Below are 16999 nucleotides of genomic sequence, written 5' to 3' on the forward strand. Positions count from 1 at the left end.
ATTTTCTTCAGTCTCCCATGCATTATCACTCACTTTTTTACAGGGAATTGTGGTTTGTCTTTAAGTACTAAATGGCTCTTCAGCTTTCTTGTGTTTAGCTTTGTGTCTTTAAGTATCACTAAGTTTGGCAGACAGTGGACAATAGCAGTATTTGCAAAGACATCTTGTGTCATCCCCCCTCTACTTTTCTTAATCACTTTTCATGTTTGGTGTCTTTCAACCACTCTGCTCTAAAATGTTCGAGTATATTTCTTACTCATTATTGTGTTCATTAAATGTAATGGCACACAAACACACACAGCTTTGCTACTGTCCTTCATGGCCCACAGAGAGTTCTGTCACCACTTAGAGTCCAACTGAACCTGAATTGAATGGGGTACTTGAGGAGGGGGAAGCCTGCAGAATACACCCGAACTGAACCTGTTCAAAAAATTTTCAAACATGTTTAACTTGTTTATGGATGGAGTTGTTAGGGAGGTGAATGCAAGTGTTTTGATGAGAGGGGCAAGTATGCAGTCTGTTGTGGATGAGAGGGCTTGGGAAGTGAGTCAGTTGTTGTTCACTGATGACACAGCGGTGTTGGCTGATTCGGGTGAGAAATTGCAGAAGTTGGTGACAGTTTAGTAAAGTGTGTGAAAGAAGAAAGTGAGAGTATATGTGAATAAGGGCAAGGTTATTAGGTTCAGTAGGGTTGAGGGACAAGTCAAATGGGAGGTAAGTTTGAATGGAGAAAAAGTGGAGGAAGTGAAGTGTTTTAGATATCTGGGAGTGGATTTTGCAGCAAATGGAACCATGGAAGCAGAAGTGAGTCACAGGGTGGGGGAGGGGGTACAGGTTCTGGGAGCATTGAAGAAAGTGTGGAAGGCGAGAACGTTATCTTGGAGAGCAAAAATGGATATGTTTGAAGGAACAGTGGTTTCAACAGTGTTATATGGTTGCGAGGCATGGGCTGTAGATAAGGTTGTGCAGAGGAGGATGGATGTGTTGGAAATGAAATGTTTGAGGACAATATGTGGTGTGAGGTTGTTTGATTAAGTAATGAGAGGGGTAAGAGAGATGTGTCGTAGTAAAGGGTGTGATTGAGAGAGCAGAAGAGGTTGTATTGAAATGGTTTGGTCACATGGAGAGAATGAATAAGGAAAGATTGACAAAGAGGGTATATGTGTCATAGGTGAAGGGAACAAGAAGTGGGAGACCAAATTGGAGGTGGAAAGATGGAGTGAAAAAGATTTTGAGCGATCAGGGCCTGAACATACAGGAGGGTGAAAGGCATGCAAGGAATAGTGACTTGGAAAGATGTGGTATACTGGGGTTGACATGCTGTCAATGGATTGAACCAGGGCATGTGAAGCATCTGGGTTAAACCGTGGAGTTTTGTTGGGCCTGGATGTGGAAAGGGAGCTGTGGTTTTGTTGCATTACACATGACAGGAAGAGAGTGAGTGTGAATGAATGTGGCCTTTGTATTTTCCCAGCACTACCTCGCGCGCGGGGAGTGCTGTTTCATGTGTGGCGGGGTAGCGACGAGAATGGATGAAGGCAGCAAGTATGAATATGTACATATCTGTGTATGTATATGCATAAATACGTTGAAATTTATAGGTATGTATATGTGCGGGTGTAGGCTTTATGTATATGCATGTGTATGTGGGTGGGTTGAGCCATTCTTTCGTTTGTTTCCTTGCACTACCTCGCTAATGCGGGAGACCGACTAAGTTTAATAGAATAAATGAAATATGTATATTTTATATATATTATATATTTCATTCTGGTAAACACCACCGTGCTGGTCAAACTTTACTCACCTTTCGTTCTGCAGCACGAGTTTTGATTTTCACCAACAGTCTAAGCTTTGCACCGTGTCTGCGGCAAGTGTTTGGCAGAAACACGAAATTTTGGCTCAGGAAGAAAAGATTGCACTAATACACTGCATAGACGATGACCTACAGCTTTCAAGTAGTGATTCAGAAGCAGATGATCCGCGACCGACAACAATGGAGGTAACAGACGGTTTTTAAGTGATTAGTAAGAAGGAAAAGGAGTCGAGAGCTAGTGAAGCAAAGTGAAGGAAGTGATAGTGACGAGATCCAAAACGACAGGAAGAAAAAGAATTCATACGTAGAAGAAAGCAGAAAGAATAATTCAACTGGGAACCGAATGCAGCAGGTTGGTCGAATGAATACTGCAACAATCAGTGTGAAGAGCAACCCAGTTGGAGGAAACAGCTCGGGTAGGAGTAGGTTGAACTTTCCAAGTGACTTATGCCTGACATTCTACAAGCGCTTACCATGGGCTGCTAAGCTGGTAAGGCAGCATAAAAAGTTTGAACCTCTGCTTAAGGAAGGTCGTAATCCTATCTGTCAGTATCTGTGCATGAAACAACAAAGTTTTTGACAACGACGAGGTTTGAGGAAGTGATATTAACAATACCCCAAGACATAGAACATTATACAATCCTGATTTCCTTCTTGGTGATACACGATTCGTATGGGCAAAAAGACATGAAATCCGGGAAGAAAAGAACCGTGGTAGCCTTGATAAAGGGAGACGTCCCGAAGATATTCATCTCTGGAATAGGATATAGGAGAATTGCAAGTTCTTTGAACAGACTGTTTTGCATTACAAGTCAGTAGGTGGGGCCATATGGCCTGGAAATGCAAAAGTGAATATCATTGTCATCATTGTGAAAATCATAATTCAATGGAATGTGGAAATAAAATAAAGTCTGGGCAACCTGTTGTGCCGTCGTTGTAATTGTGGCTGTGCGCATAATGCAGGTTCACCAGTTTGCAGTAGACCACAGATGCGCGGCGCTCGGTGCAGGCAGACCATGGAAGAAGTGCAGCAGCTGGAAAGCGAGGATGGACAAAGAGTTTCATAAAAGACAACACTACCTTCAACTGAGAACGTGTGCGAGAAGAGAGTGGAGCAGAGTGACACGTTGGTGACAAGAAATGATGCAAAGGCTCCATCGAAAACTACTCCAGAAGATAAGGTAAATGACAAACTATGATGTAGTTTAACTCCAGCAAGAAATTCGGGCTCTTAGGAAAAAGTTAGAGGACAATCAGATCGTAATTGTTAATCTTTCTGAACATGGAAAGGTGAACGGGGGAGGGGAAGAGAGAAGGCTGAAAATAATACAGTGATAAATACAGACAAGCCATCCTCGCTTTACGGAAGCGGAAATGTGGATATTAGGAACGAGATAACGCACAGGTGGGCTGACATCCCTGAAGTATTACAAGATAAGGTATTAACTTGAGTGAAAGATGTGATGGAATAATTCATGAATGAGAGAATAAAGTTAGTTTCAGTTGTAAATAGGGAGAATGGAAGACCACGAGGTGCATGCTTATCCGCTGTTGTATAAGGTGGATGTGATAGCTTTTTTCTAAAAGAAACTGGTGCTGAGGATAGTATGAATTTGCATGATTATCAGTGTTTTTGTTTACCAGCTGATAAAAGAAATAATACAAGAGGACTGTTAACTTATGTTTGGAAAAATGTGCCAGTTAAATTGGTGTTAGCTAACAAGCAGAATGGGTTGAAGACTTGCGTGTTAAAGTCAATCTCCAAGGGAGATTTATATGTATTGTTGATATCTGTACATTCTCAAAGTTTGGATATTGATGATATGCCTGCGTGCTCATTTATTGATGTCATAGACATGAAAACCTGGGGACTTTAGGACCCAACAACATTAACAGGAGATGGTTACATTTCTTGTAGGAGTTTTGAAGATACTGAAATATTGGGAAATCATGAGCCTACCCACATACGTGGTGGAAGGCTGGATTATGTAATATTTTTTGATGGAGGTGAAATAAGAACAAGTGCTGAGATAGTTAGGGATTTGCTTAGTAATCATTTTGCATTGCTAATTAATGTACATGGATACAAAATACAAGAACCAGTTAAGCAGAAAATATATCATTTGCCGGAAGACTAAAAAAAGTAACATCACTGTTGTAAAGGACTGGTGCACAGATTATGAACCAAGGGATGCTGATAGCTTTTATGATGATTTATTACCTATCATTGAGTCTGTTCTGACGACAAATAAGCTTAAGAATAAAGGAGAAATAAATATTGGGAAGCGGAATATGTATAAAAAAGACAAACTGGTTCAGGGCTGGAGTACACTCCTTAGAAAGCTACATAGAGTGCAAATCCAGTTATCAAAGTTTAATATTTTCTGGTAATTTTATGGATCAACATGTCTTTGAGGCACCAACTGGTCACCTTGATATTGGTCACGTATTGCCTAAAATTTCTAATGGTGGATTGTTAGTAATTTCAGTTTGTTGCTAATTCCAACAGTTTGTATGCAGAGGAACTAAGTCCTAGTAACAGATGACGTAATGTTTTACTTAATCCTTTTCAAAGCAACTGAGGAGTCTCTGTAACTTGCCTGTGACTTACGGTAGACCACAAAAGTTCAAAGTTCGAGGATTGGCCCTGTGCTAAAGAACCGTAAGTAAGCTGTTTTAGTGACTTTGATAAGGGTCACTCATGCAACCTCTTACCAACTTCTTCAAGGACCTCTCAAAAATGTACCCATTCCTAAATTCATCCTACAAGATTGAAGAGTTTTAGGTCTGGCAGTTTTTGGTTGGCCGTTTTATTCATGCTGGAGCTTTGTTTAACTTCCACTATCACTACCGCTCATCCTAAATCAGTGCAACTGGTATGAAGCCAATTAATGTTTCAGTAGAGTTCTTGGTATGAAGCCAATTAATGTTTAGGTAGAGTTCTTATATCTTACCGAGTTTCAAACTGTTCTAAAGATTTTCTTAGTTTTTATTCTTCAGTTCTTAGTTCATTAACGATCAAAAAGGTCTAAAGCGTTGCTTGAAATCTTTTATTGGGTTCGGATAGATTTTTTTTCCAATTACAATTTTTCAACTGTATCGGCTGATACTAGCCCGTGACATTTATTCATGGCATGAGCGATATGGCCCTTTTGGGCTGCCAAACTGACCTTACTTCTGATATGGATGTGCTATATGAGCTTTCTTGTTCGAGCAGCTTAAGCAGACATATAGTAGTTAATGGAGATGGCAAACCGAAGAGTCTGAAAGCAAGAGGAGAGTAAAAAGATAAAGTAAGGTATGGGACTGTTGCTCCACAGAGCCAGCAGTATGATAAACCAAAGCATTTGTAGCGATGTTATGGTGAAGGGTGGATGGAGCACATTAATTGTAATGGATTTTGAAGAGATTTGCAGGTATCATCGGCAGACAATTGACCCCCTAAACTTCTAACTGACTACATACCTACTCCTTTCTCCAAAACCCTTGCATTCACCTCTTTCTCCACCCCTTCTATAAACAGATTAAACAGTTATGGTGACATTACATACCCCTGCTGTAGACTCACCTTCAACCAGAATCACCCACCTTCCTCCCTAATTACTTGCATGCACACTTCTCTGTTGATAAAACACCTAACTGCTTATACTTTTCCTCCCCAATCGTATAGATTCATAGCGCCTTCCACAAGCCATTGCTATCAACCCTATCATATGCTTTCTTCAGATCCATAAATGCCACATGCAAATCCTGTTCCTCTATGTATTTCTCATACACAGCATTCAAAACGAACACCTGATCCACACATCTATCACTCCTGAAACCCAATTATTCTTCCCCAGTCTGATGTTCTGTGCATGCCAGCACCCTCTTAATCATTACTTCCATACAGTTTACTGGGTACACTCAACAACCTAATACTCCTGTAATTCGAACACTCAGCTCAGTTCTCTTTCCCTACATAGATGGCACTATATAAGCATTTCGCCAATCCTCAGGTACGTCACCACGGTCTATCACGCACAGAAAGTCCCAACTAAGCAATCAACACAGTCACCCCTTTCTTAACGAAATTCAACTTTGCTACCATTCACACCACGCCTTGCCACATTTTATCTTACACAAAGCTTTTACCACCTCTTCTCTTTTCACCAAACCACTTGCCATGAGTCACATCACATACTTCCCCGACGTAAACAGCCTACATCTGACACCCTATCATCAAACGCATTCAACTATCCTTCAGAGTACCTACTCCATCACTTCACCTTATATGTGCCTGTTACTACTTTCCCCATTTGCACTTTCAGTAATGTCCCTCATTTGTTTTCTTTTTTCTCTATACCTTAATAACCTCGTTCCAAAATATATTTTTATTCTCCGTAGAGTATATGAGACTCTACTCTCGTGTTCATTTATTTTTTTTTTTTTTTCAGCCTCTGCCCCTTCCTCTTGACCTCTAACCGCACCGTCTTGTACATCTCACTTATAGCACTTTCCCTGTAAGTAACGCCTAGAATATCTCTCTTTACTGTTTACCTTGCAACTTCGTCGTCTGGTCACTCACTAATCTTTCTCACCTGCCCACCTTCGATCTGCATGCTACACACCTCTCGCACATGGCAAACTGCTTCCCTAAACACCTACCATTCCTCACACACTTACCTAGCTTCATTTGATTTCACCTCTTACTATTCTATACTCAAACTCTCCTGGTATCTCTTCACACAAGCCTTTTTACCATGCTCACTTACTTCCAACTTCCTCTTTTCATCCATATCATTTTTTCTCTTCCGAAAACCTCTATAGATCTTCACCCTCAACTCCACCTGGTAATTATCAAACATCCCACAAACTGCCCCTCTCAATATATTAGCATCTAAAGGTCTCTGTCTCGCACGCCTATCATTTAATACTAAATACAATAATGCCCGCTTAAAGTATTTCCTACTCCACGTATGTTCATGTATGACCCTCCTTTTACATTAGGTATTCCCTATCATCGATCATTTTTAAGCACTAATTCCAAAAGCTGTTCACAATTTCCTTTCACATTACTGAATACCCAGTGCCTCTTGATTATACCTCCAACTGCCATATCACCCATTTTCGCATTCAAATCCCACCAATTTCCTCGTATCAACACATACATTAACTTGGCTCCTCCCAGTACACTCTCCTCTCCTAGTCAGACGTCTCATAGGGTGGTGCATAAACACTAATGATTATTGACCAGCTTAATGTAATCCAAGCATTACCTTTTCCTAAGTTCTCGCCCACACGCTAATTCCAGATATTACCCCTAAGATCTTGATTTCCAAACCATCATACCCCCTTACCCTTGAGCTTTGTTTCTTCAGAGATAGAACATCCTGTACAATTCCTATATCTTACCTTAGGTACCATGGTACCTAACTTTGCCCTTTTCTCATCTTACTTGCATCCAATATTGGCCTTCGGTGAAACTCGGGGAATAATTGCGAAATATTAAGAAAGGGAAGGAATAAATGTCTTGTAATCGCAGTATCAAAAGTTATTAATGATTGATTGGTGTGCATTCAACATACACTCTCGGTCAAATATTTATTAAGAATAATGATAATTTGAGAAGAAAAAGTAAGTTTGAATACGTTTATGTTATGGGAAGAATTTTAAACAGTGCAGACTGAGCACAAACCTCTCCTTAACTGGAAGTAAACGCGATATTTTGAGATATATTTTTTGAATAATATTAAAAGTAACATAAATGCTGGAAACGCCAGGTTTTCATTCGTTCAGTTGATTTCTCTTTTTAACATTCACTATTATCCAAACCACATTTTACTGACTTTAGTAACCTTCTTTACTGACGATGTATCTGTTATCGAAGTTAAAAAATAGCCCAAGTAAAATATAGTTCCTTATTCACAAATTACTCATTTCTACCATCAAATCATTTGACGTGTGAAGATGTCTCATAGAATAAATAAATGGATAGATAGATTGGAGGAAAAATTAAGTAATTACTAATACAAATCAGTAACTAGCACATGAGAAATCGTGGTTTAAAAGAAAAGATGTATCCATGAAAACATGGAAGGAGGATTAATTGTACCATCAAATGTAGTTACATGTTCGCTGCATAATACGTGCGTCAGAATTTTGAGTTACTTTGAGTTGTGCTCGCTTACTGAATTGCTCGCTGGGAGTGAGTGTACGCCTGACGACTTGTTCGCTGGTAAAAAAACATATTGTTGATATAATGTCACACTCTTCTCTACAACAAAACTACCCTCCAACACATCAAAGACATCCACCTTCAGCATCAGAACAATATGTAAGTGCATTTTCTTTAAATTTCGGCCGCTTAGGTTTCATTTACTTCTGAAACGAAACTAGCTTTAAGAAATGGATGCCCGTGATTACTGTGTGGCAATATTTCAGTTTATGGACGCAGGTGTTCCAGTTGATATATTTTGATGAAATGGTACTAATTAACTCTTTACACTGTCTAGAGTTTATACAGAGTGTGGTATTTTAGTGTCGTGAGTTCTATTCCATCACTTGTAAGTGCTCGAAATGTGGATAATACATCAAAATTGAGGGACATCGTGTGGTAAAAACATTAGTTCATCAACAGTCGGGAGCATAACGAATGCATTTGTAAAACACTTTTCAAAATCTAGCTCCCAGGAAACGAAGTCTCTGGTGTCAATATATATATATATATATATATATATATATATATATATATATATATATAGAGTGAAGAGAGACAATATATATATATATATATATATATATATATATATATATATATATATATATATATATATATATATATTGTCTCTCTTTACTCTTTGATATTATTCGCCATTTCCCACATTAGCGAGGTAGCTTTAAGAACAGAGGACTGAACCTTTGAGGGAATATCCTCACTTGACCCCCCCCTCCTCTGTCCCTTTTTTAGGAAAACTAAAAACGAGAGGGGATGATTTCCAGTCCCCCACTCCCTTCCCTTTTAGTCACTTTCTACAACACGCAGGGAATACGTGGGAAGTATTCTTTCTCCCCGATCCCCAGGGATATTATATATATATATATATATATATATATTATTATTATTATATTATTTTGCTTTGCCGGTCTCCCGTGTTTGCAAGGTAGCGCAAGGAAACAGATGAAAGAAATTGCCCAACCCACCCCCATACACAATGCATATACATACACGTCCACACACGCAAATATACATACCTATACATCTCAATGTACACATATATATACACACACAGACACATACATATATACCCATGCACACAATTCACACTGTCTCTTTTTATTCATTCCCACCGCCACCTCGCCACACATGGAATACCATCCCCCTCCCCCCTCATGTGTGCGAGGTAGCACTAGGAAAAGACAACAAAGGCCCCATTCGTTCACACTCAGTCTCTAGCTGTCATGCAATAATGCCCGAAACCACAGCTCCCTTTCCACATCCAGGCCCCACACAACTTTCCATGGTTTACCCCAGACGCTTCACATGCCCTGATTCAATCCACTGACAGCACGTCAACCCCAATATACCACATCGATCCAATTCACTCTATTCCTTGCCCGCCTTTCACCCTCCTGCATGTTCAGGCCCCGATCACACAAAATCTTTTTCACTCCATCTTTCCACCTCCAATTTGGTCTCCCACTTCTCCTCGTTCCCTCCACCTCCTACACATAAATCCTCTCGGTCAATCTTTCCTCACTCATTCTCTCCATGTGCCCAAACCATTTCAAAACACCCTCTTCTGCTCTCTCAACCACGCTCTTTTTATTTCCACACATTTCTCTTACCCTTACATTACTTACTCGATCAAACCACCTCACACCACACATTGTCCTCAAACATCTCATTTCCAGCACATCCACCCTCCTGCGCGCAACTCTATCCATAGCCCACGCCTCACAACCATACAACATTGTTGGAACCACTATTCCTTCAAACATAGCCATTTTTGCTTTCCGAGATAATGTTCTCGACTTCCACACATTCTTCAAGGCTCCCAGGATTTTTGCCCCCTCCCCCACCCTATGATTCACTTCCGTTTCCATGGTTCCATCTGCTGCCAGATCCACTCCCAGATATCTAAAACACTTCACTTCCTCCAGTTTTTCTCCATTCAAACTTACCTCCCAATTGACTTGACCCTCAACCCTACTGTACCTAATAACCTTGCTCTTATTCACATTTACTCTTAACTTTCTTATTTCACACACTTTACCAGACTCAGTCACCAGCTTCTGCAGTTTCTCACATGAATCAGCCGCCAGTGCTGTATCATCAGCGAAAAACAACTGACTCACTTCCCAAGCTCTCTCATCCACAACAGACTTCATACTTGCCCCTCTTTCCAAAACTCTTGCATTCACCTCCCTAACAACCCCATCCATAAACAAATTAAACAACCATGGAGACATCACACACCCCTGCCGCAAACCTACATTCACTGAGAACCAATCACTTTCCTCTCTTCCTACACGTACACATGCCTTACATCCTCAATAAAAACTTTTCACTGCTTCTAACAACTTGCCTCCCACACCATATATTCTTAATACCTTCCACAGAGCATCTCTATCAACTCTATCATATGCCTTCTCCAGATCCATAAATGCTACATACAAATCCATTTGCTTTTCTAAGTATTTCTCACATACATTCTTCAAAGCAAACACCTGATCCACACATCCTCTACCACTTCTGAAACCACACTGCTCTTCCCCAATCTGATGCTCTGTACATTCCTTCACCCTCTCGATTAATACCCTCCCATATAATTTACCAGGAATACTCAACAAACTTATACCTCTGTAATTTGAGCACTCACTCTTATCCCCTTTGCCTTTGTACAGTGGCACTATGCACGCATTCCGCCAATCCTCAGGCACCTCACCATGAGTCATACATACATTAAATAACCTTACCAACCAGTCAACAATGTTACAGTCACCCCCTTTTTTAATAGATTCCACTGCAATACCATCCAAACCTGCTGCCTTGCCGGCTTTCATCTTCCGCAAAGCTTTTACTACCTCTTCTCTGTTTACCAAATTATTTTCCCTAACCCTCTCACTTTGCACACCACCTCGACCAAAACACCCTATATCTGCCACTCTATCATCAAACACATTCAACAAACCTTCAAAATACTCACTCCATCTCCTCACATCACCACTACTTGTTATCACCTCCCCATTTGCGCCCTTCACTGAAGTTCCCATTTGCTCCCTTGTCTTGCACACTTTATTTACCTCCTTCCAGAACATCTTTGTATTCTCCCTAAATTTTAATGATAATCTCTCACCCCAACTCTCATTTGCCCTCTTTTTCACCTCTTGCACCTTTCTCTTGACCTCCTGTCTCTTTCTTTTATACATCTCCCACTCAATTGCATTTTTTCCCTGCAAAAATCGTCCAAATGCCTCTCTCTTCTCTTTCACTAATAATCTTACTTCTTCATCCCACCACTCACTACCCTTTCTAATCAACCCACCTTCCACTCTTCTCATGCCACAAGCATCTTTTGCGCAATCCATCACTGATTCCCTAAATACATCCCATTCCTCCCCCACTCCCCTTACTTCCATTGTTCTCGCCTTTTTCCATTCTGTACTCAGTCTCTCCTGGTACTTCCACACACAGGTCTCCTTCCCAAGCTCACTTACTCTCACCACCCTCTTGACCCCAACATTCACTCTTCTTTTCTGAAAACCCATACAAATCTTCACCTTAGCCTCCACAAGATAATGATCAGACATCCCTCCAGTTGCACCTCTCAGCACATTAACATCCAAAAGTCTCTCTTTCGCGCGCCTGTCAATTAACACGTAATCCAGTAACACTCTCTGGCCATCTCTCCTACTTACATACGTATACTTATGTATATCTCGCTTTTTAAACCAGGTATTCTCAATCACCAGTCCTTTTTCAGCACATAAATCTACAAGCTCTTCACCATTTCCATTTACAACACTGAACACCCCATGTATACCAATTATTTCCTCAACTGCCACATTACTCACCTTTGCATTCAAATCACCCATCACTATAACCCGGTCTCGTGCATCAAAACCACTAACACACTCATTTAGCTGCTCCCAAAACACTTGCCTCTCATGATCTTTATTCTCATGCCCAGGTGCATATGCACCAATAATCACCCATCTCTCTCCATCAACTTTCAGTTTACCCATATTAATCGAGAATTTACTTTCTTACATTCTACCACATACTCCCACAACTCCTGTTTCAGGAGTATATATATATATATATATATATATATATATATATATATATATATATATATATTTTTTTTTTTTTTTTTTTTTTTTTTTTTTTGCCGCTGTCTCCTGCATTTGCGAGGTAGTGCAAGGAAATAGACGAAAGAATTGGCCCAACCCACCCCCATACACATGTATATACATACGTCCACACACGCAAATATACATACCTACACAGCTTTCCATGGTTTACCCCAGACGCTTCACATGCCTTGATTCAATCCACTGACAGCACGTCAACCCCGGTATACCACATCGCCCCAATTCACTCTATTCCTTGCCCTCCTTTCACCCTCCTGCATGTTCAGGCCCCGATCACACAAAATCTTTTTCACTCCATCTTTCCACCTCCAATTTGGTCTCCCTCTTCTCCTCGTTCCCTCCACCTCCGACACATATATCCTCTTGGTCAATCTTTCCTTACTCATTCTCTCCATGTGCCCAAACCATTTCAAAACACCCTCTTCTGCTCTCTCAACCACGCTCTTTTTATTTCCACACATCTCTCTTACCCTTACGTTACTTACTCGATCAAACGACCTCACACCACACATTGTCCTCAAACATCTCATTTCCAGCACATCCATCCTCCTGCGCACAACTCTATCCATAGCCCACGCCTCGCAACCATACAACATTGTTGGAACCACTATTCCTTCAAACATAGCCATTTTTGCTTTCCGAGATAATGTTCTCGACTTCCACACATTCTTCAAGGCTCCCAGAATTTTCGCCCCCTCCCCCACACTATGATCCACTTCCGCTTCCATGTTTCCATCCGCTACCAGATCCACTCCCAGATATCTAAAACACTTCACTTCCTCCAGTTTTTCTCCATTCAAACTCACCTCCCAATTGACTTGACCCTCAACCCTACTGTACCTAATAACCTTGCTCTTATTCACATTTACTCTTAACTTTCTTCTTTCACACACTTTACCAAACTCAGTCACCAGCTTCTGCAGTTTCTCACATGAATCAGCCACCAGCGCTGTATCATCAGCGAACAACAACTGACTCACTTCCCAAGCTCTCTCATCCCCAACAGACTTCATACTTGCCCCTCTTTCCAAAACTCTTGCATTCACCTCCCTAACAACCCCATCCATAAACAAATATATATATATATATATATATATATATATATATATATATATATATATATATATATATATATATATATTTTTTTTTTTTTTTTTTTTTTTTTGCTTGGTCGCTGTCTCCCGCGTTTGTGAGGTAGCGCAAGGAAACAGACGAAAGAAATGGCCCAACCCACCCCCATACACATGTATATACATACGTCCACACACGCAAATATACATACCTACACAGCTTTCCATGGTTTACCCCAGACGCTTCACATGCCTTGATTCAATCCACTGACAGCACGTCAACCCCGGTATACCACATCGCTCCAATTCACTCTATTCCTTGCCCTCCTTTCACCCTCCTGCATGTTCAGGCCCCGATCACACAAAATCTTTTTCACTCCATCTTTCCACCTCCAATTTGGTCTCCCTCTTCTCCTCGTTCCCTCCACCTCCGACACATATATCCTCTTGGTCAATCTTTCCTCACTCATTCTCTCCATGTGACCAAACCATTTCAAAACACCCTCTTCTGCTCTCTCAACCACGCTCTTTTTATATCCACACATCTCTCTTACCCTTACGTTACTTACTCGATCAAACCACCTCACACCACACATTGTCCATAAACATCTCATTTCCAGCACATCCATCCTCCTGCGCACAACTCTATCCATAGTCCACGCCTCGCAACCATACAACATTGTTGGAACCACTATTCCTTCAAACATACCCATTTTTGCTTTCCGAGATAATGTTCTCGACTTCCACACATTCTTCAAGGCTCCCAGAATTTTCGCCCCCTCCCCCACCCTATGATCCACTTCCGCTTCCATGTTTCCATCCGCTGCCAGATCCACTCCCAGATATCTAAAACACTTCACTTCCTCCAGTTTTTCTCCATTCAAACTCACCTCCCAATTGACTTGACCCTCAACCCTACTGTACCTAATAACCTTGCTCTTATTCACATTTACTCTTAACTTTCTTCTTTCACACACTTTACCAAACTCAGTCACCAGCTTCTGCGGTTTCTCACATGAATCAGCCACCAGCGCTGTATCATCATCGAACAACAACTGACTCACTTCCCAAGCTCTCTCATCCCCAACAGACTTCATACTTGCCCCTCTTTCCAAAACTCTTGCATTCACCTCCCTAACAACCCCATCCATAAACAAATTAAACAACCATGGAGACATCACACACCCCTGCCGCAGACCTAGATTCACTGAGAACCAATCACTTTCCTCTCTTCCTACACGTACACATGCCTTACATCCTCGATAAAAACTTTTCACTGCTTCTAACAACTTGTCTCCCACACCATATATTCTTAATACCTTCCACAGAGCATCTCTATCAACTCTATCATATGCCTTCTCCAGATCCATAAATGCTACATACAAATCCATTTGCTTTTCTAAGTATTTCTCACATACATTCTTCAAAGCAAACACCTGATCCACACATCCTCTACCACTTCTGAAACCACACTGCTCTTCCCCAATCTGATGCTCTGTACGTGCCTTCACCCTCTCAATCAATACCCTCCCATATAATTTGCCAGGAATACTCAACAAACTTATACCTCTGTAATTTGAGCACTCATTCTTATCCCCTTTGCCTTTGTACAACGGCACTATGCACGCATTCCGCCAATCCTCAGGCACCTCACCATGAGTCATACATACATTAAATAACCTTACCAACCAGTCAACAATACAGTCACCCCCTTTTTTAATAAATTCCACTGCAATACCATCCAAACCTGCTGCCTTGCCGGCTTTCATCTTCCGCAAAGCTTTTACTACCTCTTCTCTGTTTACCAAATCATATATATATATATATATATATATATATATATATATATATATAAAATGAAACACGATGCTGTTCACCATTTCCCGCATTAGCGAGATAGCGTTAAGAACAGAGGACTGAGCCTTTGAGGGAATATCCTCACTTGGCCTCCTTCTTTGTTCCTTCTTTTCGCATGAGAAGCATGGGAGGTGGGCAGATTAGAAAGGGTAGTGAGTGGTGGGATGAAGAAGTAAGATTATTAGTGAAAGAGAAGAGAGGCATTTGGACAATTTTTGCAGGGAATTAGTGCAAATTATTGTGATATTTATAAGAGAAAGAGGCAGGAGGTCAAGAGAAAGGTGCAAGAGGCAAAAAGAGGGCAAATGAGAGTTGCAGTGAGAGAGTATCATTAAATTTTAGGGAGAATAAAAAGATGTTTTGGAAAGAGGTAAATAAAGTGTGTAAGACAAGAGAACAAATAGGAACATAGGTGAAGGGGGCTAATGGGGAGGTGATAACAAGTTGTGGTGATGTGAGGAATGGAGTGAGTATTTTGAAGGTTTATTGAATGTGTTAGATGATGGAGTGGCAGATATAGGGTGTTTTGGTCAAGGTGGTGTGCGAAGTGGGGGTTCAGGGAGAAAGGTTAGGTAAACAGAGAAGAGGTAGTGAAAGCTTTGCGGAAGATGAAAGCTGGTAAGGTGGCGGGTTTGGATGGTATTGCAGTGGAATTTATTAAAAAGGGGGGTGACTGTGTTGTTGACTGGTTGGTGAGGATATTAATTGTATGTATGGCTCATGGTGAAGTGCCTGAGGATTGGCGGAATGCAAGCATAGTGCCATTGTACAAAGGCAAAGGGGATAAAGGTGAGTGCTTAAATTACAGAGGTATAAGTTTGTTGAGTATTCCTGGGAAATTGTATAGGAGGGTATTAATTGAGAGGGTGAAGGCATGCACAGACCATCAGACTGGGGAAGGGCAGTGTGGATTCAGAAGTGGTAGAGGATGTTAGAAGTTGTTAGAGGTAGTGAAAAGTTTTTATCGAGGACGTAAGGCATGTGTGCAAGTGGGAAGAGAGGAAAGTGATTGGTTCTCAGTGAATGTCAGTTTGCGGCAGGGGTGCGTGATGTCTCCATGTTTGTTCAATTTGTTTATGGATGGGGTTGTTGGAGAGGTGAATGCAAGCGTTTTGGAGAGATGGGCAAGTATGCAGTCTGTTGTGGATGAGAAAGCTTGGGAAGTGTCATTTGTTATTCGCTGATGATACAGCGCTGGTGGCTAATTCGGGTGAGAAACTACAGAAGGTGGTGACTGAGTTTGGTAAAGTGTGTGAAAGAAGAAAGCCAAGAGTAAATGTGAATAAGGGTAAGGTTATTAGGTACAGTAGGGTTGAGGGACATGTCAATTGGGAGGTGAATTTGAATGAAGAAAGACTGGAGGAAGTGAAGTATTTTAGATATCTGGGAGTGGATTTGGCAGTGGATGGAACCATGGAAGCAGAAGTGAGTCACAGGGTAGGGGAGGAGGCGAAAGTGCTGGGGGCATTGAAAAATGTGTGGAAGGTGAGAACATTATCTCGGAAAGCAAAAATGGGTATGTTTGAAGGAATAGTGGTTCCAGCAATGTTATATGGTTGCGAGGCATAGGGCTATAGAGAGAGTAGTGCGGAGGAGGGTGGATGTGTTGGAAATGAGATGTTTGAGGACAATATGTGGTGTGAGGTGGTTTGATCAAGTAAGTAATGAAAGGGTACGAGAGATGTGTGGTAATAAAAAGAGTGTGGTTGAGAGAGCAGAAGAAGATGTTTTGAAATGGTTTGGTCACATGGAGAGAATGAGTGAGGAAAGATATTGACAAAAAGGATATATGTGTCAGAGGTGGAGGGAACAAGTAGAAGTGGGAGACCAAATTGGAGGTGGAAAGACGGAGTGAAAAAGATTTTGAGCGATCAGGGCCCGAACATGCAGGAGGGTGAAAGGC

General features: G+C 41.1%; 1 protein-coding gene across 2 annotated transcripts in view; it reads left to right on the forward strand.

Moving 5' to 3' along the window:
* Positions 1–7982: 7982 nt before the first annotated feature.
* The window catches only part of asrij (OCIA domain-containing protein asrij), a 78941-nt gene continuing 69924 nt past the window's right edge, over positions 7983–16999 (forward strand). The window contains exon 1 of one of the 2 annotated variants that reach the window (XM_071663427.1): positions 7983–8129. In XM_071663427.1, the coding sequence (XP_071519528.1) occupies positions 8055–8129 (75 nt within the window). In that variant the 5' untranslated portion in view covers positions 7983–8054. Of the gene's footprint in view, positions 8130–8208; positions 8280–16999 lie in introns of those variants that run through there. The other variant, XM_071663428.1, reaches the window with a different exon arrangement.

The sequence above is a fragment of the Panulirus ornatus genome, chromosome 7 (genome assembly GCF_036320965.1).
Source record: "Panulirus ornatus isolate Po-2019 chromosome 7, ASM3632096v1, whole genome shotgun sequence".
Lineage (NCBI taxonomy): Eukaryota > Metazoa > Arthropoda > Malacostraca > Decapoda > Palinuridae > Panulirus > Panulirus ornatus.